This window comes from Bidens hawaiensis, unplaced genomic scaffold, assembly GCF_021521415.1.
Source record: "Bidens hawaiensis isolate Kalapana, Puna unplaced genomic scaffold, B.hawaiensis_p1.1 tig00008542_1, whole genome shotgun sequence".
Lineage (NCBI taxonomy): Eukaryota > Viridiplantae > Streptophyta > Magnoliopsida > Asterales > Asteraceae > Bidens > Bidens hawaiensis.
In genome coordinates, this window is record NW_027491613.1 from 20,340 (window position 1) to 46,346 (window position 26,007).

General features: G+C 36.8%; 1 protein-coding gene across 1 annotated transcript; it reads left to right on the top strand.

Annotated features, from left to right (window-relative positions):
* The first annotated feature begins 5,598 nt into the window (after positions 1-5,598).
* On the top strand, positions 5,599-26,007 carry LOC143529442 (organic cation/carnitine transporter 4-like). Its single transcript, XM_077025232.1, has 2 exons — positions 5,599-6,202; positions 24,818-26,007. Exons 1-2 carry the CDS (start codon positions 5,773-5,775, stop codon positions 25,987-25,989), a joined length of 1,602 nt encoding a protein of 533 aa, XP_076881347.1. The 5' UTR covers positions 5,599-5,772; the 3' UTR covers positions 25,990-26,007.

A 26,007-nucleotide genomic window follows, 5' to 3' on the forward strand; every position in this document is an offset into this window, starting at 1 on the left:
CCTGGATGAAAGCAGCGCGAACAAGATCTTCGCTGATATTACCCAGACTTAGCTTCTTTGAGTTGAAGCGAGTGATGAAGTCTAGCAAAGATTCATCTTCCTCTCGAATGCATTTGAGGATTGTCCATTGCTCTTCGGTATACTTTCTTTGTTGGCTGAAGTGTTGGCTAAACTTCTGTTGGAAGTCTGCCCAGTCGTAGATGTGGTTGACCGGTAGACGATCGAACCACGCTCTAGCTGCCCCAACAAGCGTCATTTGGAACATGTAACACCACGTAGGTTCCGTCCAACTACTGACGGTTGCCCCCGCTATGAACCTGTTCAAATGATCGTCTGGATCAGATATACCATCGTAAGTGCCGATGTTGGACATCTGTTTGGCACTTTTCGGGACGATTGCTTCCGCAATGTCCCTTGCAAATTTGGACCTTCCCGCCTTTGTGGCAGTTGGTGTAAATGTTTTCGAGAAGTCACGTGGATTTCCACCTATGTTTTTTGGTTTGAAGGTTTCTTCAAAATGCCTTCTCGGTTGGGAATCCGTTTCCTTACGCTTCCCTTTCGCCCTATGACGAGGGTTTGCGTCACTATCGGATTCCTCCGAATCATTGTCCCAGTACTCTCCAAATTTGTCAGCCTGTTGGACGGAACGCAAGCGTTCGTCTAACTCAGCTTGGAATTCCTTCTGACGTGCCTCCGCCCACGCTTTAACTTGTTCAAGTGTTTGGCGGGGGAGTCTCGTCTGTTGTCTTTCCGCCTGGGTATTATTGAATCCCAGGGGATGGTTGTTTACTGCACTTGCCCCAGCTTGGGTAACTGGGGTAGTGTTCAAAAAATTTACTGCACTTGCCCCGGCTTGGGTAACCGGGGTAGTGTTCGTAAAAACTGTGTAGTCGCCGGTATTCCTCCCAGTAGGTGGGGTTGTGGTTACCGGAGTTTCTTTAACCATCTTTCCAGAAGTTTGAAAAAACTGAAAAGAAATGAAGTTCTAGCTTTTATGCACGGATGGCGCCAATGAAGAAACACTAATGGACCCCGGGCAGATTACGGGTAACCTGGGGGTTAAATAGATGTTTCCCACGAGGGGTTAGACCCGGCAAAGATGGTTCTTCTGATAACCTGCAAAACAGACACCGTGAGCTCGTCACTGAGAAGGGGGGGTTCCTCCTTGTGACCACCCTCCGGCGTGAGAATCAGACTAGATTGCTCTTGAATATAAATGTATATTAAGAGATTGCTAGAGCAGATATCAGGTATAATATGTAATACGAGATAGTATATGATAAGATGATAAGATATGATAAGATGAGATGATCATACAATTTGGGGTATTTATAGCCGAAGGTAGGTTTCCAAGAAGGTATTGCCGGCTGAATAGTATTCCTGTTCAACCAACTGTGGCCTACGCACGTGCCATGCTGGTAGTTGGTGGGTAGGCAGCGGCTGACAGTGAGCAGGCCTGCTGTGTACTATTCCTTTTCCACCAACTGCCGGCTATGCACGTGGTATGACAGGAGTTGGTGAGCAGGCAGCGGCTAATAGTGACATACAATACAAGAGCATGCTGCTCGCCATACTGTTGTCAATGAGCTGTCGTATCTTTGGTCAGATCTTTTGCCCATACCTCGTCAGGTACAGTACAGAAGATCTTCCCGTATCGTACGGACTGGCTTATTTGGGCGGGAGTATTCCCCCTCCCGCCTTTGTGCGGGATTGTTCCCGGCTTTGCTCATCCCCTCAGGTGACTGCTGAGTATTGAGAGCTAAGTGCCTTGTGCGTGTAGCCTTGCTGCGCGGGTGGCCTTCCCTGATGGCTTGTATCCGCAGCTGCGGGAACAGGCAGAGTACTTCACCATTGGGAGGCATTTCCTGCGGGAACAGCTTGCGTACTGCGCGTAAGGACGTCACGTCTCTGAGCATGGTGGGTCCTGCGGATCCAGTTGGTTTCTGCGCAAACGTCTCTCTTCAAGGTGAGTCTTGCGGGTCCAACTGGGCTCTGCTGGGACCTACCTCTTCAATACGTCAATATCAACACGATTGAAATAAATACCTCACATGACACATACCTCTGAAAGACCTATGCTTTCTTTGTTGAAATAAGGAGAAAAGGTTTGATTAGAGATTTCAAAGAAATGACGTATTAGTTATTATACTAGTGAAAACCAACAATGCGTTGGTTTAGGATTAATTTCTGAGAATGGGTTAGATCATGCTAATGTCAATCCGTTTACTTCCATTTATCCATATTCCAAGGTAATGATTCAACTTTCAAGGATCCCTTAATAATCCAAATCAAGGAACTTCTCATACATACCTAGTAGAATTGAAATAAGGAATCCTAGTCTTTAACAAATATTTTTGTCATCCAATTGTTCTCAGGCCCATTCAATAAAAAATAACCGAATGTGATAAAATAAATAATAAAAAGGACCCATATCTAGTTAGGAAATCGTTGAGGCTTTTAGAAATAGGCTTTTAAATTTATAATTTCGGTTTATTTTCCTATTTAATAACCCAAATCTTTTCAATTTATAAGTTTGGTTTATTTTGTTATTTTATAACCCATAATATGATCTTGGTAATTAACTATTTACAACGTGAATATTAAAACACAATTTTCAAATACTTAAATATTATTTACTAGAGGGCGGTTACTGTACATTAATCTCTTATCGTACAAACCGTACGCGACAACGTCAAACGTCCGATAAAAAATTAAAACTACGCGCCTCTATTCTTCAATCTCCATTACTCTCCCTAAAATCACTCGCAATAATCAACCTCTAATCAACTGATCCCGGCGACGAAGCGTACGCAGAAAACTACTCTCCCTAAAATCACTCGCAATAATCAAGCGTAAAACTACTGTAAATCAACAGAACTATACTACATTCAATCATAACGAAGATGGATAAAAAGAAGAACCCTAACTCATCTGCTTCGAGGAAGGAACGAAGAACAAAGCAAAAACAAGATAAACCTCATATTACTAATAAATCAGGTGTTTGTTTATTATTGTTGTAATCGTTTTAGGTTTTAGAGAGATTTTAACCGTTGTTTTCGTGAGCGTTTGACAAAAATGTGTAACCGTAATCATTTTAGGTTTTACTTGTTAGTATGATTTGGTGTTTAATAAGTGTTTTGGGATGATTTGTTTGTGATTATTGGTTATTACGTTGTTAATTAATCTGTGATTTGAAGTGTTTGATAAGCTTTTGAATGATTGCAACATATGAATCTGTCCAAATGTCCTGAACCTAGTCTTGTGCGTTAGATAAGCATTTGATAAGGGTTTGACATGCGTTTAGGGTTTAGTGATGATTGCAACATATGAATCTGTCCAATTGACCTGAATCTAGTCTTGTGCGTTTGACATGCGTTTAGGGTTTAGGGATGATTGCAACATATGAATCATTCCAATTGATCTGAATCTAGTATTGTGCGTTTTATAAGCGTTTAGGGTTTAGTGATGATTGCAACATATGAATCTGTCCAATTGACCTGAATCTACTCTTGTGTGTTTGATAAGCGTGTTTGTGATGATTGAACAACTGGTTCTGTCCAATTAACATATGAAACTATGCAATTAATCTAAGTTTTATGTGTGATTCAGTTAAGCGAAAGGTTAAAACAAAACAAGTTGAAGCAAACTCTATTTCGGACTTTGAAGTTCCAATTAACAAGTTTTTATCAAAGAAGAGGAAAGAGATAGAAGAAAGTAGTTCTGACTCGGACTTTCAAAAACCAAGGAAGAAGGTCGTTAAAGAAAAGAAGCCAGCTGAAAGGATACAAAGGAATTTGTTGCATTTATAGACAGAAAGTTACGAGTCAGATGTGCACTATTTAACATTATGGATGCAATTAGTGCTATGAACTCTGACCAAAAGGTTTGTTTGGAAAAAATGGGATTTGGGTCAATATTAAGATTACAAGTAAACCAAACTCCATCAATGTTAGGGCATTGGTTGTTGATGAACTATGATCACCAGTTTAATGAATTGAACATCGGCAGCCGTGCTATTAAGATAACCACAGCCAAAGTTCATGAAGTGTTGGGGATACCAATAGGTAAAATTCCAGTTTTAGACAGGAGTAGACCAAGATTGGAGGACGATGAAACTACATATTTGTTCAAGAATTAATTCTCGACTACAAGAATAAGTATAAAGCATGTGAGAGAGAAATTGTCGGAAGATCAAGGAGTTGGTGAGTTGTTTAAGATTAATTTCCTAGTGTTGTTCAACACATGTATAGGTTTCATAACAAAATCAACAATCAACCAACGATTCATCACCGCAATCGATAAACTCTCGGATATTCCAAATATGGACTGGTGCAGCTATGTAATTGAAAACCTGAAGATGACAAAAGGAAGAATGGAATGATGTCAATCAGCAATACAACGGTCCAATCACCTTTCTGGTCATGCTTTACACACATGAGTACCAGAAGAGATATGGTCCATTTGGGGCTCCGGTCACAACACCTGCAGTCAACTACCTAACAACAACTCTAGCAAAGATGGAGAGATACTTGTATAATAATGGACTTCCATTAGAGGATGATTTTTGATAGACCTTCTTTACAACATGTAAATTACTTGGTCTTTAGTACACCATCATGCAGGTAAGATCCACCTTTGCGAACCCCAAATCCAGCTTTTTTTTTAGCATATTCACTATAAAAATCAAATGCTTGATCAATTGACGAAAACATCATTCCTTTAACAGGTTTTTAAGAAAAAGAAACTTCAGGAATGATATCAACCCCTTGACCTTCAACCAAAACACTTGAATCATCTACACAAACATCAAATCAAACGTGTTAACACCAAAAAAAACTCAAAAAGTAATCCAAACATGCTCATATTATAAAAATACATAAACTACACGCTCAAAGCACGCTCATATTATAAAATCAACCATTTTAACAATCCTAATATTAACACACTCATAACACGCTCATATTCTATAACATTATAATCAGTCATATTAACACGCTCATGATACACTCGTAGTATAAACACCCAAAATCAACCATGTTAAAACACTCCTAATATGAACACGCTCGTAACACGCTCGCAAACTAAACTAATCAATTATCATATGATTCTCATAGAAACTAACATACAGGTTACTGCCACGATTATAAGCATAGTATACATCTAGTGTTGATTAGTTCAAACAGAGCAAAAACTTACATTCACGATCGTCTTCGATTTCAAAACCCTAAATCAGAAAATCAATTGAACAACTGGTTCGTGTACTCAAGAGAGCTCAATTGATAGTTTTCGGTAGAAAAATTGTTTTGTAAATAAGAAATTGATTTTGATTAAGCGAAAATCTGGATCGTAACCGTTTATACGCAAAATACCAAAATTAGATTACAAATCAAAAAGACAATCGTACCCCTCTCGCTTAAAATAAATGGGATCTTCTCAACCGCTTGCAACTGAATCGAAGGTGTAGATCGATGCTCCCAGATGTCGCGTACAATTTTGTACGATAATTAAGCATTTGCGTATTCCATCTTTTCTCTTATTTACTAAATGAAAGTGCTAAAATTATATAATCATATTCGTGTAGTAACATCATTTGTATTCCAATTCAATTTGAATTAGTATTTTATCCATTATAATTATTGTGAATAGACATTTACAATCCTTAATCTTAAGCTTATTTTCGATATTTTTTGTTTTATAAATAGTCCACTTGCGTATCCTTTCTCCTTTATAACTAGAATAACATTTAGTATTTTGTACCACTTTGACACCTTAATGTCATCCCATAAAAAGGAGTTGGATGATCTCCGGTCACCTCTCCTCCCTCTCGTGGGAACACACACCACTACGATTCATGGGCAACCACCACTCGAGACACTCTCTGTTGACCAGATGCTAACCAAATATTGCGGTGAGTTTGGGTTTTGGCAATTTAGGCATTTCGTTCTCACGTGTATGGCATGGGCACTTGATGCCTTACACACAATGGTTATGATTTTTGCTGACCGTGAACCCAGTTGGGCTTGCGAACCTAATTCTGGATGTGTATGGGATTCGGTCAAGAGCGTTTGTGAGCTTGAGCCAGGTTCATGGCGATGGGACGGTAGCGAAGGGTGGTCAACAGTGGCTGAGTGGGGCCTAGTGTGTGGACAAAAATACAAGGTTGGGCTGGTTCAAGCTTTGTTCTTTTGTGGTAGCATGATAGGTAACATCCCCCCAATATCTTTTAAGTTATGTTCTTATATCGTGATTGCATGAAATAGTTAGTATTGTACGTATAGAAAAGAATTTGCAACATGGTTTAAACTTTTATAAGAAAATTTCGTAGCTCATATGCACTTATTATTTATAATTAGGATTTTCTAATATATGCCCTCTTGGTACATGTATTTAATATTTCAAATATTATTATTGAAACTACCATTTCATATTAATTAAATTAAACTTTTATAAATATTTATCATATATTATAGTTTTCTTAAATCATCTCTTCATTCATTCCTTCATGACTGCTAATTAAAATTTTTCTAATTCTCTCTTAATGAAAATGTCAACGGGTATGGTTTAAATCATGAGCAAGATCAGGTCTTTTCATTTGCCAGCGAGTAAATATCAATAATGACGCATGAGCCAATAGGATTCAGTTTAGAATTAGTTTTCTTTCAAATTCAAAGAGAGATTAATTATTAATAAACGGGAGAAAATAAAGTTACTAATCAAAGATTTGGGAAAATAGATATATTTGATCATGCAAAATCAGTATGAAACTTGAATATTTTTTTGTGAGAATATGAAATTTGTTGGTAAACTCTTAAGAACACAAGAAGTTAAGCATGCAGTAAACAAAGAGTTTAAGGGATTAAGGTAACAAAACCGATTTACAAAGTGTTCACGTGGGTGTTAAAAAAGATGGCAAATCTACTTTACGTTGGGTTCAAGTGGATATTCCTAACCCACTCTACATCTCCCAGGTTATTTAATCGGGAGTTGCTTCACTAATGGTTCTCTTAAACGGAAAATAACTTAATTATCTTTACGTATAGATGAACAGAAAAATTGTGGAAAATTAGAAATGATGTAAAAGTAATTTTAACAAAAATTAAAGAAAAAAATAATTAGTAGTCATGAATGGAAAATAATATTTATGAGGAGAATAATAAAAAAGTAAATATAGTAAATATTAAAAGATTAATGTGAAACGTTAGTTTCAATAAAAATATTCGGTATAACAAATGCTTGAAATCCCTTTAATTGATATATCATGTCAAAATTTAATGGTTATTGTTTAATTTTATATTGTCTCAATTTTAGGAATTTAGTTAAATTTTAATATTTCAGTTGACTTTTTAATTCAAATTTTTGTAATTTATGATTAACATTTTAGTGGAAAACAAATCAATTGGTAATAATCATTTATAAGTTACTAAGGATATAGTCATTAAACTAGGGTATATGCCCACGTGATACGCAGGTGGAATAAGTTGTCACTAAATATAATCAACTTAAACATCAATTTAAACAAACATAATGTTTATTAAACTATTAAAACTTAATAGATTTACATTATCACTAAACAAATCACCATACCAACCAAAAAGTAATAGATTTAAATTGTCTTAATATTAAAACTTTCAAATTACAGGAAGTTAATTTAAACATAACAAACATAATAAATTCAAGCAACATAATACTTCTTCAAACTTTCGGACCAAAACGTTAACCATTTACATTGTCTAGATCTTAAAAGTTAAAAGTTACAATAAGTTAAGGTACATCGAACAACCAAAAAACATCAACAAAAGACATAAACATGTACTTTCATATTAAACCATCATCAACTTCTTTAAACATTCTACCAAAACAAACTCATTTTGCTTCACCACTTGAAAATATAATAAAACATTAGCATCAATATTAAATATATTTAATAATGAGTAACATTTGAACATTAATAAAGTTGTTTTTATTAAAACAAAATAACATAGTGAAAAAATATGATACAAAAATATATATACCATATATACATGTATTTTAATAAAAAATATATATTAAAAACGTGGAAATTAATTGTTATATTTAAATGAGAATATTATTAAAGACATTACTAACGAACGTATATGAATATCCCGTACAACAGAAAATGTAATAAACACGTATTTAAGATATTGACATTTTATGTTGAGTATATATTAGGAAAATGAATTAAATTAGAATATATTAAATGGTCGGTCAACAATATTAAAGAAAGTTATTAACTTTAAAAATTTTAGAAAACACCGACCCACATTATAGTCAATTCCAAAAATAAATAAATAAATTATACTCAACTTATTTATTTGAAATTCGAATTATCAATTTGAATACACATAAAAAGTAATAATTATAAATAATGACTTTAAACTTTATTATATGATTTAATTAAATTAGAATATAATAAATTGTAATTTAAGTTATAAATCTGTTTACCAAAATTGTTATATGAAATTTGTTATAGTCAAAGATCCTAAATACAAAAAATATTACAAAAATCATGGCATAATCCTAAATAATGACTTTAAATTATTATAAATAATGACTTTAAATAATCCTAAATCATGGCATAAAAAGTAATAATTATAAATAATGACTTTAAACTTTATTATATGATTTGATTAAATTAGAATATAATAAATTGTTATTTAAGTTATAAATCAGTTTACCAAAATTGTTAAATGAAATTTGTTATAGTCAAAGATCCTAAATACAAAAAATGTTACAAAAATCATGGCATAATGTAATCTTGAAATTATTACTTTTTTAGTCGATCCACAATTAATATTATTTTATTACAGTCAAAGAAATATGCATTCAATTTTGTTAAAAACCCATTATCATTAATTGTGATATTTATGTCTAATTATAAATTGATCAAACATATAAGATAGGAAAATTGTGGAGATTGGAAACTAATAAACAATAAATATTGACAATGAAAACAAAAATTTTCCATAACCAACTGTAATATATTTTTTTTAGAATTCAAATTCAAATAATATTTCGAATTTTTATAGTGCATTAATTGTTACAGTTTCTATAACCAAATGATGACACCCATTAGCATTAATTGTGACATTTATGCCTCATATACATTGGTCAAACAAAAAAGATGGAAATGTGTAAATTTTGGAAAATATAATGTATCTTACAATATAATAAAATAATAATGTTTTAAGTCAAATATATTAAAATATAAAAATGGTAAGGAGTAAATGTAATTATTTATGTCAAAATAAGATGTAACAACTAATTAGAAAAGTAATAAATTTATAATAACAAAATTACTAAAATTATAATAATTATTATAAATTATAAAGATTATCATTAATAAATAGATAAATATAAGATACAAAAATATATATTTTATTTAATACATCGGTTGTTATTAAAATATATTAAATGGACAAAACCAACAACTATATATGATTATTATATAAAAATCAAATAAATTACATTAATTGTGAAAAAATACATAAATACATGAATAATAACAAAAATATACATCAATATTAAACAAAAAATAAGATATCTTATCAACAAATCTTCAACCCATGAAATTAGCTATATCAAGTTGGGAACATAACCTGAAATGAGAAAATTAAATATTAATATTCGTTTTACAAATAATAAATTTTAATTGTGATAATGTTACATGTTATGAAATATTTACCCAGTAATTCATAAAATTCAACTTTAATTTAAATTTGGAAATTTATAAATTTTAAATTACATCGTTTTAGAAATAATAAATTTTAGTTATGGTAATTTTAGACATTATGAATGTGTGTTTAATCAGCTATTTAAAAAGTTCAACTTAAAGTTAAATTGAACTTTAATGTTTGACCAGCATTTAAATAAAAAAATCAACTTTATTTTAAGTTTGGAAATTTAAACTTTTTAATCAAATCGTTTAACTTACCAACTTAAACGTTTGACCAGCAATTAAATAAAAAAATCAACTTTAATTTAAATTTGGAAATTTAAACTTTTTAAATCAAATCGTTTAGAATTTAAACTTTTTAAAGCAAATCGTTTAACTTACCAACTTAAACGTTTGACCAGCAATTAAATAAAAAAATCAACTTTAATTTAAATTTGGAAATGTAAACTTTTTAATCAAATCGTTTGGAAATTTAAAATTTTTAAATCAAATCGTTTAACTTACCAACTTAATCGTTTGACCAACAATTAAATAAAAAAATCAACTTTAAATTAAATTTGGAAATTTAAACTTTTTAATCAAATCGTTTAACTTACCATCTTAAACGTTTGACCAGCAATTAAATAAAAAAATCAACTTTAATTTAAATTTAGAAATTTAAACTTTTTAAATCAAATCGTTTGGAAATTTAAACTTTTTAAAGCAAATCGTTTAACTTACCAACTTAAACGTTTGACCAACAATTAAATAAAAAAATCAACTTTAATTTAAATTTGGAAATTTAAATTTTTTAAATCAAATCGTTTGAAAATTTAAAATTTTTAAATCAAATCGTTTAACTTACCAACTTAAACGTTTGACCAGCAATTAAATTAAAAAATCAACTTTAATTTAAATCTGGAAATTCAAACTTTTTAAATCAAATCGTTTTAAAAAATAATAAATTGTAATGATGATAAGTTTAGACGTTTTAGAATATTGACTTACCATTTACAAATTTCAAATTTAACTTAAATATGGCAGCATAATTACACCATGAAAAACTAACGTTAATCTATCCAAGTAAATGATTTTTTTTAATCTATTGAACCAAGCCAATGATTATAATTAATGGGTGGTTTAAATTACTCATTGATAATATTGTAAATATATTAACGGAATTTGATTTATAATTAGAGTGTGAAGAGCATAATACACAAAGTACACATTTTCAAACCTTTGCTATTTGAAAATACAATCCCAAAGATTTACTCATTCTCTCTAATATATTTATGCTTTGATGAATCGGATGCTATCAAATATATCGATAGTTAAGTAAAATCTACTAATACGTACTCTGCTCTACTTTTAAATTATATATTTTTTTATGACCATCGACTTGAACTTCATCTTTTAGAAAGACAAAATCTTATTCAATTCCTTGTGTAAAATTTAAACTTACATATATATGTAAAATATTCTTACATATGTGTATGTTATTCAGATTCTAGCAATTAAATATGATGTTGCCGGAAAAAGATATAACCTAGCCGGAAAATCATATAACATTGTTGGGCATTAAAGTATAATATATAACCTTACCGAAAAACGATTAATCTCGATCTACATTGCCGGAATATAGAAGATGGTGGATGGTGGAGTTAGAGAGAGAGAAAGAGAGATAGAGAGAGAGATTAAATACAAACAAAAACGGAAAACAAAAATCTTACCGGAAAACCGTAATAACTTCAAAATATCAATTCAATCTTAGATTTTGATATACAACCTAAAGAGATTATTACAAAATCATATAACAATTAAAATAAATAAACCATATCGGAAAACCTTACCGGAAAAGATATTACCTTGCCGGAAAATCAAATAACATTGTTGGCCATTACCGGAAAACGATTAATCTCGATGGTGGAAATTACCGGAGAGAGAGAGAGAGAGAGAGAGAGAGAGAGAGAGAGAGATTAAAATGATTAAAATGATGATGGAAAATTATAAGGTTTAAATAGTATGTGAGATGTCACATGGCATCATATTAGAGAGTCTTAGAATGGAAATGAGATGACATGAAGGCCTAGGTGGACACCCTAGTAGAAAGACATGTGGCAAAATTGTATTAATTTAATAGATTAGTAAGATAGTATGTTTCCTTAATTAAGAAGAGTGCGTTGTTATTCATAATTTTTCAAGCCACGTCATTAATCTTTATATATAAATAGCTTTGTAAGTCTATTTCAAGTTGACGAAATCAAATCATAAATTTCCCCCAAACTTTTTGTCTCATTTTACATTTATCAACCTTTGATGTGATATTAGAACTCAATGCTAACTTTGTTGGCAACATATATGGTCATTGCTCCAAAATGCCATTTAATGTGATTATCGTAGTTATATGGTTAAACTATGGTCCTTCTAGTAATGCACCAATGTATTAGTACTATGTCATGAATGGTACACACTATAGTACGTATCTCACTCGCTATGATTGTAAATGTTCTTATATGCATGATCAATTCCTCATAAGTCCCGACCACCATCTTTAATTCGGATGGCTATTCTTCCATCCTATGTGATGTATTTGTCAGTCATTTCTTTGGCTTTACGTTTTTATCTTCCGAACCAATATTGGTTCGGATGACACTTATGACTTACCCCATCAAAAGCAACCAAAAGAAAGAATATACTTTGTACACCAAAAATCTTTGCAACTTGACTCTTCTTTTGTTTTGTTTTCTTTTATTTATTTATTTTTTTATAAATGATTTCTTTTCTTTAATTAAGGCAACGTTATCATCATAGCCCAACTCTAATTTGTTCTTTTCCCTCCAGACAATTTAACTTCTTAATTTATCTACAACATTATGTCCCTGTATATATCCATCAAAGATTAAATGAATGATGCAGACTAAAATTTATGTTTGTCAAGACAAAAAAAATACCCATCACGCATGGCATCATGTGATGGACAGTACTAGATAGGTGTGTGGATAAACGTCATTAATCTTTATGCATAATAGCGTGTTTCTTTCTTTATCTTTAATAATAGGTTATTGACCCGTAGATCGACGTCATGTGTGGAAAAATATAAATCATCCAATAAACACATGATTTCAAACAGCAATTAGCATTTTTGACAATTAGTATTCAAAATTAGAACCAATCGAATGCGTCTTTGAATTTCAATACTCAACCAGAAATGAGTGTTCGAAATAGATACTCGAAGCGAAATTCAGCAGCAAAGTTAACATCGAACCAGTAATGCATATTCAAATCTTGAACTTATAATCTGCATAAACTAAAAACAAAATTAAAAGCTGACTCGTTTACAACTATTAAAACACTGCATTTTTGACTATTTTATAATCAAATTTACAACCAATTGAATTTTGAAACATTTGATTGAGCAACTTGTTTACAATCTAATAGAGTAAAGTTCACCATGTAAATAACCATTCACTGATCATTTAATTCACACATATGTCTCTGTTTCATCTTCAATCAACATTCAGAAATTAAATAGGTTTTGAAACATATAGTTATTATTTTCAAGATACTTATTAAGAAGTAAATTAATAAACAATAGTGCATTAAGTTAGATATACCTTTGGTGGTCCATCTAGATAAATGGTGAGATATAGACTTTCCCCGACTACAATTTGGCAACTTGTGACGTACAAATGGCCTTTCAAATCTTCTGTGTGATGTTAACTGTGACCCTCATCCTCACTTAATTACAAATGAAAGAAGCACATGAGAGTTAAATGAACCTCACAAATTTATTACCTGAATATACCCCCCCCCCCCCCACCCCCAAGCAAAACCGCTTGTCCTCCAAATGCAAATTCATTTGCGCTTCCCTTGAAATCTTTCATAACATTTCAAATTCTCACATCAAATATGTTAAACACCACCCTATGATCATGAGCAAATCATACAGTTGATAACAAATAAATATTGTAAGTTGTAACCAGTAACAATCATTATAACTTGGATAAATATTGACGTTCTCATGTGAGGGTCTGCTTGTTTACTGACTATTGTAAGTTGCCAAATATTTTTTTACCAATGAATTTAACCTGCGGTTTCAAGACCTTAAATCAAAATAATATAACACTAATTAAAAATCATTAAACCCCAAACAATGAGATACAAAAAACACAAGAGCATGCAAAGTATAACTTACTTTGTTGGCCTGAGGGCAACCTCGACAGTCGACATGAAGAATTTGTAACTACAATCGAATAAATAAAAGAACTTGTGATCTCCATAATACGCGCCTCGACAGTCGACATGAAGAATTTGTAACTACAATCGAATAAATAAAAGAACTTGTGATCTCCATAACAAGCGTCGATGTATAAACTTCATAAGAAGGTTGGTATCCTTTCCATTTAGATTAATACAAGAGCAACTTTTGTAGATGTGTTATGAGACTAAAGATATGCCCATAGTTGCTAATCACTGTTCCCTCTTCAATATATATACGAACAGAAAATCAGTAAAAAAACCACATATCTCGACAACTGAATTAGAATGACCAAATACATAAGATATAGAAAGAGTTACATATTAATATGCTCCTGTCCTTCCGTCCATTGCCCTAATTTATCTGAAACTGTCGTAACTTATGTTTATAACCAAGTCCACCAAAAAAGAGAGAGAGAGAAACTTGCGTAGACTTAATGTTTGACCATCAGAAAAGTAAATAAACATATAGGACCATTTAACAATTAAACGTAGGGAAAACAACTATGCCCTAATATATCATGTGACGTTTCATATACGAATATATGAATGAACATCAAAATTTAATCTTGTGATATACCTAGAACCATAAAAGTATTTGTTCAAGATTATATGAAAAATTCATAATGGGTAATATATGCTAAAACTTTATTTGAGCATAAAATATATACAATTAGAACTTGGCACATAAAATAAAATAAAAATTAAAATAAAAGTTGATTAGATAAGGGCTAGTGATATTTAATCAGCTGCAAGTCTCCAAGTACCCTAATCGATTAACATTGAAACCAATACCATAATAAACTTACAATTTTAAAAATGTTCGTTATTTTTGGAAAGTAATAAAATCAACCAATAGAAAAGAGCTAGAATATGTTGTTTTAATAGTATATGTATTATATCAATAAGTGTTTTGTTACATATTAGTTCCTTTAAGCCAACTCAAGTTAACTTTTTCAGTTCAGTCAAATACAATTTGGTATTTTTACATCAAAAGGACTATTTAAATATGCAACTTTAAGCTTATTTATACATTTTTATAATTTTTAATTATGTTTATCATACTTTTCATCTCATGTTGCGTTATTACAAAACTCTGAAAAACACACAATATAAATCTATAAAAGCTGAGTGAGAAAAACAATATTAAAATGTTAGATATAATTTTTATAATCTTCATCCAAACTTTCCCAGTCAATCTCCAATTACTATCGGTGATTTTAATGCCATCAAACTATTTTGGTATCGGGATTTACTTGAAGACCATATACGAAATCAAAATATATTGTTAGAGATTCGGGTATTGCAACACACACAAACACAAATAATCGCAAGAGAAAAAATAAACGAAGATGAACACACAAGATTTTATGTGGTTTAATCGGCTGACCTACGTCCACGGGCTGCAACCAGGATACTTTATTGTTTTCTGACTCACTCGTGATGATGAATTACAAGTACAAGGCTAAATACACATAGATACAAGATTAGGGTTTTCTACTTTTTCACCAAGAATACTAATATGTGCTTTAATTAAAACAAAGTGGGCCAACCCATTTGATCTTCTAATTTCATGCTCTATAGTTCTCTTGAACCGGACCCAAAACAATCGAGCCTCCACATTAAACCCAACAATCTCCCACTTGGAGGCTTGATAATCTTCAAACTGTCTATCGATGTTCGCTTGTACCTCTTGTAATCTTTCTCGTCTTCCTGGGTTGCATCAGCCTTCTCATCCGTTAACCTGAACGCCCGTTGAAGCTCCCCCGAGTTTCAACACATCAGTCATGGCTACAACTGCCACCGACTCGTTCTCTGTCTCTACCGGCTCCCACTTACACGAACTGCCGAATCCCGGAATACCTTGAGAACAAACAACACTTTTCATATTAAGCAAGTAATCTTCTAGAGAGATATTAACCGCTGAAATGCTGATTTTCTTAACCCACTGTCTGGTAACTCTTGCTAAAGCTTTGACTAACTGGCTGCCAATGTTCCCACTACCACGAAAACCCCTGACTGTTTTTTCTGAACCTCTTCTAGCATGTTCAACCTGAATCTGACATGTGGCTCTGGATTTATTTCCTGCAAAACAAATCTTCTTCTACCCACTAGACTCAGACGATAAACTGACCGTATACAGCGAACCCCCCTTTCTTCATCGAGCGATAACAAGATTTCCCTTCACAACTTTCCACTGCCCGTCCCAAATTTAACCTCATGTCCCTGTTCATCCAACTGCCCGACAGATATGAACTTTTTCTTTAAGCTTCGAATAACTATGACATCCTTCAAGGTCCATGAACCGGCTGAAGTAACTAAATTCATGTCCCTCATGCCCGTAACATCAAGAACATCATTGTTCGCCAGTCTAACCTTACCAAAATCACCTTTCTTCAAATTCTACAATGCTTCACTGCAGTGGGTAGCATTGTAACACCCTTGGCAAACACAACATCGTCCCACTCTTAGGAAAATCTCACATCGGCCGTGGACAAGAGAGATCCTTGGTTCATATGTAAATGTCCTGCCTCTTCAATCACCAACGCGTTTTGGGCTTAGTTGGTTGTGGAGCACATGAAAACTTCACGTTTAAGCGTGCTTAGGTGGAAGTAGTACTCGGATGGGTGATCTCCTGGGAAGTCTCCATTTGGGCAACCAAAAACAAATCCGTGAGCTCTTCGTGGGTAGATCGGACAATATTGGTGGTGCGATGAGTCGGATGTTACAGGTGGTATCAGAGACACTCTTGTGCCGTTCGGGATGATGGGACACGCCTCATCGAGGATGATGAGTCCAAAGGGGGGGTTGTTTGTAACAACCTTGGCAAACACAACATCGTCCCACTCTTAGGAAAATCCCACATCGGCCGTGGACAAGAGAGATCCTTGGTTCATAAGTAAATGTCCTACATCTTCAATCACCAACACGTTTTGGGCTTAGTTGGCTGTGGAGCACATGAAAACTCCACGGTTAAGCGTGCTTAGGTAGAAGTAGTACTAGGATGGGTGACCTCCTGGAAAGTCTCCATCTGGGCAACCAAAAACAAATCTGTGAGCTCTTCGTGGGTAGAGCGGACAATATTGGTGGTGCGAGGGGTCGGATGTTACAGGTGGTATCAGAGACACTCTTGTGCCGTTCGGGATGATGAGACACGCCTCATCGAGGACGATGAGTCCAAAGGGGGGTTGTTTGTAACACCCTTGGCAAACGCAACATCGTCCCACTCTTAGGAAAATCCCACATTGGCCGTGGACAAGAGAGATCCTTAGTTAATAAGTAAATGTCCTGCCTCTTAAATCACCAACGCGTTTTGGGCTTAGTTAGCTGTGGAGCACATGAAAACTCCACGGTTAAGCGTGCTTAGGTGGAAGTAGTACTAGGATGGGTGGCCTCCTGGGAAGTCTCCATCTGGGCAACCAAAAACAAATCCGTGAGCTATTCGTGGGTAGAGCGGACAATATTGGTGGTGCGAGGGGCCGGATGTTACAAGCATGAAATGAAACACCAAAATCCATCACCCAAAAATCAACATTATCCTCAACACTAATAACTAAAGCCTCATCCTCTAAGTATTCTTCTGTAGTGTTGACTTCTTTCTTTTCATTCTTATCATTCAAACATTGAATCTTAAAGTGTCATGCCTCGTTGTAGTTCCAACATACCACATCCTTCCGAGTCCTAGACTGACTGCTTTTCATGTTCCCGCTCCCACTACCTCTATTATTTTTCCTTCCTCTGCCAACAAACATTAACTCATTTGACGATTCACCGGAATTTCTTCGCCTAGCGTCTTCAAAATAAGATCTTGAATCCCATCAAAAGTGAATTCACTAGTAGAACTAGTAATCGTTGTAACAGTTCCTGACCAACTATCAGGCAAGGACGATAACAGTAGTAGAGCCTGAACCTCATCCTCTAATTTGATACTAACTGACCCAAGTCTTGACAAAATCAAGTTTAATTTGTTGATGTGTACTGTAAGTGAACTTCCTTCTTTCATCTTCATGTTCTCCAGTTCACGGATTATGAATACCTTATTAGCTGCCGAAGGCTTTTCATACATATTATACAAAGAATTCATTATCCCACGCGTTGTGGTTTCCTTCAAGATGTTGAATACAACATCCTTCGATAACGACAATCTAACAACTTCTTTGGCTTTCTTATTCAAAGTCTCCCACTCATCTGATTTTATCTTCTCCGGTCTTTCACCCAATACCATGTCCAATCCTTCTGAACTAGCAGATCCTTCATTTGCATTTTCCACCAACCAAAGTCTTTACCATCAAACTTCTTAATCTAAAGTTTCCCGCTCTCGGCCAGTATCTCAAACTGAGAATTTCCGAATTTTGATCTCGGTAACAAAATAGAAAAAATAATCTCGGACAAACAAAATAACCCCACCTGATCACCACAAAACCACCCGGCTACACTGCCCGACAAACGTCAAAACCCGATAATCAAACCCGAAGCCTAAACCAAAACTAAAACCCGATGCAAAATCGATTAACAAACCTTAATCAAGAAACTGAAAAGACGAACAGAGAAAGAATACACCTGATCGATTTCTTCTTCATTGAAAATAGAATTGCCACCATGGTATTATTTGTTGACTTCACGTTTACGTATGAGACAAAAAAAAAATTGTGATCCAACACACAAATCACAATGGTGGCAGTAGCGTTTCTTCCACAAATACAAAAAGAAAAGAACACAATAATTTATATGGTGGCAGTGGCTTACAAATGAAAAAGGCACTGAACAATGAAACTCCAAATTTTTCCTTTTATTTTGTTTGGATGTAAGCATAATGAAGAAACACTAAGTGACCCCGGGCAGATTACGGATAATCTGGGGGTTAAGTAGATGTTTCCCACGAGGGTTAGGTCTAGCAAGATGGTTATTCTTCTGACCAATGAGCTTCGGATTCTCCTTGCCCGGATGCAGCAGGAGGGTAGGCTGACAAATGAGCTTCGGATTCTCCTTGCCCGGATGCAGCCGCGCGTCGAGTTGCTTTGTCATGAAAACGACAAGTTAAAGGCTGCGCGTATCCAAGAAGTGGCTCAGGCGCGGGCTATCCGGGAGGAGAACAGGAGACTTTCCGCAATTGCTGCGGAAAAGGAAAAGGCCTTCAAGGCCCTCGAGGCTGAAGTTCAGGCCCGTCTCGAGGCTCGTTCCAAGGCTGCCCAAGCTGTTAACGAACAGCTTCGGTTGGCTAAGGAAACTGCACGGAACGCAACTGAGAGGGCCACCAAGGCTGAAGCTGTTGCTGAGCCTCTATGCACTGAAGTTGAAGAACTTAAATCCAAATTAGAGAAGCTCCAGCAGACTCATGATGCCTTGGCCATGGAAGACGCCAAGAAGCTCCAAGAGATTTTGGATCAGAGGGGTATGCTTGACCATACTGAGCGTAAGCTGAAGGGCGTTGAAGAGGCTGCTGCTAAGGAAGTGTTGCTTGCCAACCTTAACAAAAATGAAGCCGAACGCGCCCGTAACCAAGCTCAAGCTGCCCTTCAAGAGGCTCTGGTTAGCTTCATAACGTCTTTACGCTTTTCTTTGTACTTGGAAAAGGTTTGATATATTTTTTCTTGTAGGTTGTGCATCGGATCTTCACGAACACATCTTATGACGATGCCATGAGCGCAGCCCTTAACGCTTCTCATGAGGATGGGGAAAAGGCTGGTTTCTTGCTTGGTCTGGGGTTTGTTGAGAAGGGAATCCCGCCTTCCAACTTCCCTCTTTATGACATGGACACTGAAGCTGCCTATGACCAAGCAGTGAACCATTATGCTGCCTTCCCGCATCTGGTGGTGGAGAAGGTGAACGAAATTGCTGCTGCTGATGATGGGCTAACCATTCTCAAGACTTTTCTTGAACCGCCACAGCCAACTGATGGTGCGGGTACAAGTGGGTTTGGAGGGAGTGGTCCTGAAGTTTGAACCTTGAGATCCCTTCCCACCGTTAGGATAGATTTATATTTCTGTAGGGGGGTAGATACCCGGCCATTCTTGTAATGCTTGAATTTTTTATGAAATATAAATGTTTGTGCGGGTAGGACCGCCACTTTCACTGGATGACTTGCTTTATAAACGTTATATGACTTGCTCATGCATATTATAGGTTAATTTGGCACTTGTTTTGCCGCATAAACAATATATGATTCGCTCGTGCATACTTTAGTTTAACTTAGCAATTTTTCAAGTGTTTTGAATAAGTTAACCGTTCGACGCGCGGTTGTCAATAGGTTAGTGTTCAGTTTCCTCTATCATGATTGTGCGGGTAGGACCGGCACTTTCATTTATGGGATGACCAATCTTCACCTATAACTGACATGCGTGAAGGTTTGCCATTTTTTGTGTTTATGCGGGTTTTGCCGCCGTCCACACGCAACGACTTCCCCACTTATTTATGCGGTGAATACCGGCATATCAGTGTTTTGAATAAGTTAAACCTTTCGACGCGCGGTTGTCAATAGGTTAATGTTCAGTTTCCTCTATCATGATTGTGCGGGTAGGACCGGCACTTTCATTTAGTGGGATGACCGAACTCCTATAACTGACCTGCGTGAAGGTTGTCCTCATCTGTTAGAAAATTTTATCGTTTTTTGTGCTTATGCGGGTTTTGCCGCCGTCCACACGCAACGACTTACTTCCCCACTTATTTATGCGGTGAATACCGGCATATCAGTGTAAGACCATCAGCGTCAATGTGTAAGGAGAATCATTTCCATTAGAAGTGGCTCTAGGCCTTTTCTTTACAAGTTTTGAATTGATCTACATGCAACCTGTGTAATTGAACTCCCCTGTTCTTGGGATGGGAGTGTCAACGAGCCTTTCGAGCCGATATTCACCTGGTTCGGAATCTCGTTGTTTACGCAGTATGTAGTCTCAAACATTAAAGCTGCAGTTTCATTCGTGTTTTCCCCAACTGGGGTTCTACACGCATTAGCCTGCCCAGCGTTCATTACGCCACGAGGTGCGTGAGTTTCCCATCTCTGAAAAATGTTTCGACGATGTCCTTCAAGTCTAAGAATTCCTCGGTGGTGTGGCCTCTTGTCCTGTGGAAGTCACAGAATTTGCTTTGATCAGCGTTTGGACGCTGTCGGATAATTGGAGCCTCTGGCCATGGGAGTCTCTCGGTGGCGAATATCTCGGTGACGCTTTTGGTGAGTGGCGTCCATCTGACGTTCCGGTTCGACGACTGCATGTTATCCTTTCCGCCTAACCGAGGGCGAGAGCTAGATGAGGTGTCAAAGTTTACCCTTGACTGCCAAATGCCTAGCTTCCTCTTTTTGTTTAGTCGGGCGGTGAGGACGTTGTTTTCTCTTGTTTTCTGGGTGTAGAGGTTTGTGCTCTGGGGAAGATCTCTACCCAGTTGCTTTTCCGTTTCCGCGAAGCGTTTAGCTGCTGTCATGATGGCATCTCATGTGGATGGCATGCCGTCTTTACCCGTTAAGGTGCGGATGAGCTCTGGGTCCTTCGCGCCCTGGATGAAAGCAGCGCGAACAAGATCTTCGCTAATAATGCCCAGACTTAGCTTCTTTGAATTGAAGCGCGTGATGAAGTCTAGTAGAGACTCATCTTCCTCTCGGATGCAGTTGAGGATCGTCCATTGCTCTTCGGTATACTTTCTTTGTTGACTGAAGTGTTGGCTGAACTTTTGCTGGAAGTCCGCCCAATCGTAGATGTGGTGGACCGGTAGACGGTCAAACCACGCTCTGGCTGCTCCAACCAGCGTCATCTGGAACATATAACACCACGTGGGTTCCGTCCAGTTGCTGACGGTTGCCCCTGCTATGAATCTGTTCAAGTGATCGTCTGGGTCGGATATACCATCATAAGTGCCGATGTTGGACATCTGTTTGGCACTTCTCGGGGCGATTGCTTCCGCAATGTCCCTTGCAAACTTGGACGTTCCCGCATTTGCAGCAGTTGGTCTAAAGGTTTTGGAGAAGTCACGTGGGTTTCCCCCCGCGTTCCTTGGTTTGAAGGTTCTCCGAAATTCCTTCTCTGTTGGAAGTCCGTTTCCTTACGCTTCCCTTTCGCTCTATGGCGAGGGTTTGCGTCGGTGTCGGATTCCTCCCGATCATCGTCCGAGTACTCCCACTCACTGCTTATGTTGATCTGTTGAGTGCTTCCGAATTCGTCAGCCTGTTGGAGTGAACGCAAGCGTTCATCCAACTCAGCTTGGAATTCCTTCTGACGTGCTTCGGCCCACGCTTTAACTTGATTGAGTGTTTGGCGGGGGAGCCTCGTCTGTTGTCTCTCCAACTGGGCATCGGTGCATCCCAGTGAAAGATTGTTTACTGCACTTGCCCCGGCTTGGGTAACCGGGGTAGTGTTCGTAAAATTTGTGTAACCGGCTTGTCCCGGATTGTTTACTGCACTTGCCCCGGCTTGGGTAACCGGGGTAGTGTTCGTAAAAATTGTGTACTCGCCGGTGTTCCCCCCATTAGCTGGGGTTGTGGTTACCGGGGTTTCTTGGTCACTCGCTGGCCTTGGCACCGGAGTAACCTTAACCATCTTTCCAGAAGTTTTGAAAAAACTGAAAAAGAATAAGTTCTAGCTTTTATGCACGGATGGCGCCAATGAAGAAACACTAAGTGACCCCGGGCAGATTACGGATAATCTGGGGGTTAAGTAGATGTTTCCCACGAGGGTTAGGTCTGGCAAGATGGTTATTCTTCTGACAACCTGCAAAACAGACACCGTGAGCTCGTCACTGAGAAGGGGGGTACCTCCTTGTGACCACCCTCCGGCGTGAGAATCAGACTAGATTGCTCTTGAATATAAGTGTATATTAAGAAAAATAGCTAGAGAGAAGATGATAAGATGATAATACCGTTCCAATGTGTTAGGGTATTTATAGCCGAAGGTAGGTGTCCAAGAAGGTACAGCCGGCTGTATAATATTCTTGTTCTACCAACTGTGGGCTACGCACGTGCCATGCTAGTGGTTGGTGGGTAGGCAGCGGCTGATAGTGACATGGCCGGCTGTTTACTGTTCCCTTTTCCACCAACTGCAGGCTACGCACGTGCCACGATGATGGTTGGTGAGTAGGCAGCGGCTGATAGTGACTTTAAGTACTAGAGCGTGCTGCTCGTCGTACTGTTGTCAGTGAGCTGTCGCCGCTTTGGTCAGATCTTTTGTTCATACCTTGGCAGGTACAGTACAAAAGATCCTCCAGTTGCGTACGGACTGGCTCATTTGGGCGGGAGTATTCCCGGCTTTCTGCGGGAGTATTCCCGGCTTGCTCATTCCTTCTTCAGGTGACTACTGAATTATTTGAGAGTTAGTGCCTTGTGCGTGTAGCCTTGCTGTGCGAGTAGCCTTCCCTGATGGCTAGTATCCGTAGCTGCGGGAACAGGCGGAGTACGTCACCATTGGGAGGCTTTTCCTGCGGGAACAGCTTGCGTACTGCGCCTAAGGACGTCGCGTCTCTGAGCATGGTTGGTCCTGCGGATCCGGTTGGTGTTTGCGCAGACGTCCCTCAGGAGTCTTGCGAGTTCAATTGCGCAGACGTCTCTGTTTAAGGTGAGTCTTGCGGGTCCAACCGCGCAGACGTCCCTGTTCAAGGTGAGTCTTGCGGGTCCAACTGGGCTCTGCTGGGACCTACCTCTTCACATAATGAGACCAGAACCTTATAATCGAACACTGAGTTGATGGCCGGTTGCAAAAACACTAAACCCTAATTTGACCCAAACTATCCTCTCGCTATGGTGTTTCTCCCATGTGTAACCGTAACCACGGTTTTGATACCACTCGTTTGGGATTCGGGTATTGCAACACACACACACACAAATAATTTGGAAGAGAAAAAAATAAACGAAGATGAACACACAAGATTTTACGTGGTTTGGCCGGCTGACCTACGTCCAAGGGCTGCAACCTGGATACTTTGTTATTGCTTTCTGCCTCACTCGTGATGAGGAATTACAAGTACAATGCTAAATATATATATATATATATATATATATATATACAAGATTAGGGTTTTCTACTTGTTCACCAAGAAAACTAATATGGGCTTAATTAAAACAATGTGGGTCAACCCATTTGATATTCTAATTTCCTGCTCCATAGTTCTCTTCAACCGGACCCAAAACAATCAAGTCTCCACATTAAACCCAACATATACATTAATACAAACTATGTGGCCATACGAGAAATCACTTATCCAAGCCTACTATAATCCAAGTTATGAGGCCATTGAAACTAAAGATTCAAGGGGGCATCGCCCAGGCAAGGTCTAGGGCAACATCCTTGGCGAGGGTCTCGCTAATCCGTAGCATTCATAATGAGTTTTATAGTGACTGAATATTAGTAGCAAGTTGTTATTAATCGGTAGCAAAACAATTATAGATTGGTGTAGTTTGTTATCAACAGAGTTACATAAGCTCAGTAGTAACATAGTTACAGAAGCTCGCGGCCAATAATATGATGATTAAATCCTTACATACAGGAATCATCTGGTCTGATTTCATAATCATTTTCACACATGATTTCCAATCCAGTTGAACTAATTTTCACACATCATTTTCACTTATTAAAACAAAAACTTGTTATTTGTAGAAGCATCTTTTGTCGTATCCAATTGTTGATTAAAGTCATAAAATGATGCACACAATTGTTGATTAAAGTCATAAAATGATGCACACGCCTTAAACCTACAACAATTGTTCCAAGCAACTACTTCTTTTATAAGTGTCAACCTATTAATTTAAATTAACTTGAAATATATATGTGTTAAAGTAGTAAACAATAGTGAATGCATTGTACGTCGGGGTAAGTTTGTATTATTTGAAACAATATATATCTCATATCTAGTTCAGAAAAATAAAGTTATTAAATGACTACAGATTAAATGGTTCGTCTTATTATGTAGCTGGTGGAGTATTTGGTCACCTATCTGATACCAGATTGGGACGAAAAGGATCACTCATGATTGTATGCCTTATGAACATCATTTTTGGCCTGTTAACATCCATTTCCCCTAGCTATTGGATCTACGTCGTCCTCCGTTTATTCACTGGCTTCAGCAGCGGTGGGGTTGGTGTATGTGCCTTCGTCCTCGCCATTGAACCCATAGGACCTAGCATGCGAGGTATTGCCGGCATGTCCACCTTCTACTTTTACTCAACCGGGATAGCTCTTCTCTCAGGAATTGCATACATATTTCAATCATGGCGTTTTCTTTACATTGCTTCTTCGATACCCTCCATTATCTTTCTTGTTTTCATGCTCCCTTTCATCTCTGAATCCCCTCGTTGGTACCTTGTTCATGGTAAAACTGATGAAGCTATGAAAATCATGCACAAGATTGCTAAATCAAATGGAAAAAACCTCCCTGAAAATGTGTACCTTGTCCTTGAAAAGGAAGCCAGGAGTTGTTATCAAAGGAGTACTGTAGAAATTGGTATGGATGAAGTTATCACGGGGTCAGTATTAGACGTGATCAAGTCACCATTAACAAGAAAACGTTTGATTCTTCTTATGGTAATCAACTTTACTAGTGCGTGTGTGTACTTTGGACTAAACTTAAATGCCACAAACCTTGAAACCAATATCTACCTTAGTGTGCTACTCAATTCCGCTGCAGAGATGCCAGCATATCTTTTGACTGCAATATTAATAGATAGGTTTGGAAGGAAGCCATTAGGAGTTGGAACACAGTGGTTTAGTGGGATCTTTTGTCTTATAGGCAGCTTGATGGGAAGCCAAGGGAATTGGAAGGTATTGAGAACAATGTGTGGAGTTTTGGGAATATTTGGAATGGCCGGAACTTATAATTTGTTGTACGTATACGCAATGGAGTTATTTCCAACTGTAGTCAGAAATGCGGCGCTTGGATCTGCAAGGCAAGTGGGACAAATAGGAGCCATGCTAGTACCTTTCGTGGTAGTAATGGATGCTAGTCTTTCGTTTATGGTGTTTGGGGCATGTGGAATTGTGGGCGGTATTCTTACACTCTTCTTGCCAGAAACATTAAACACACCATTATATGACACCTTGAATGGAATGGAGGATGAAACAAACAAGTTGCCGATGCTTGCATAAATGTGTTGGAATGAAGTA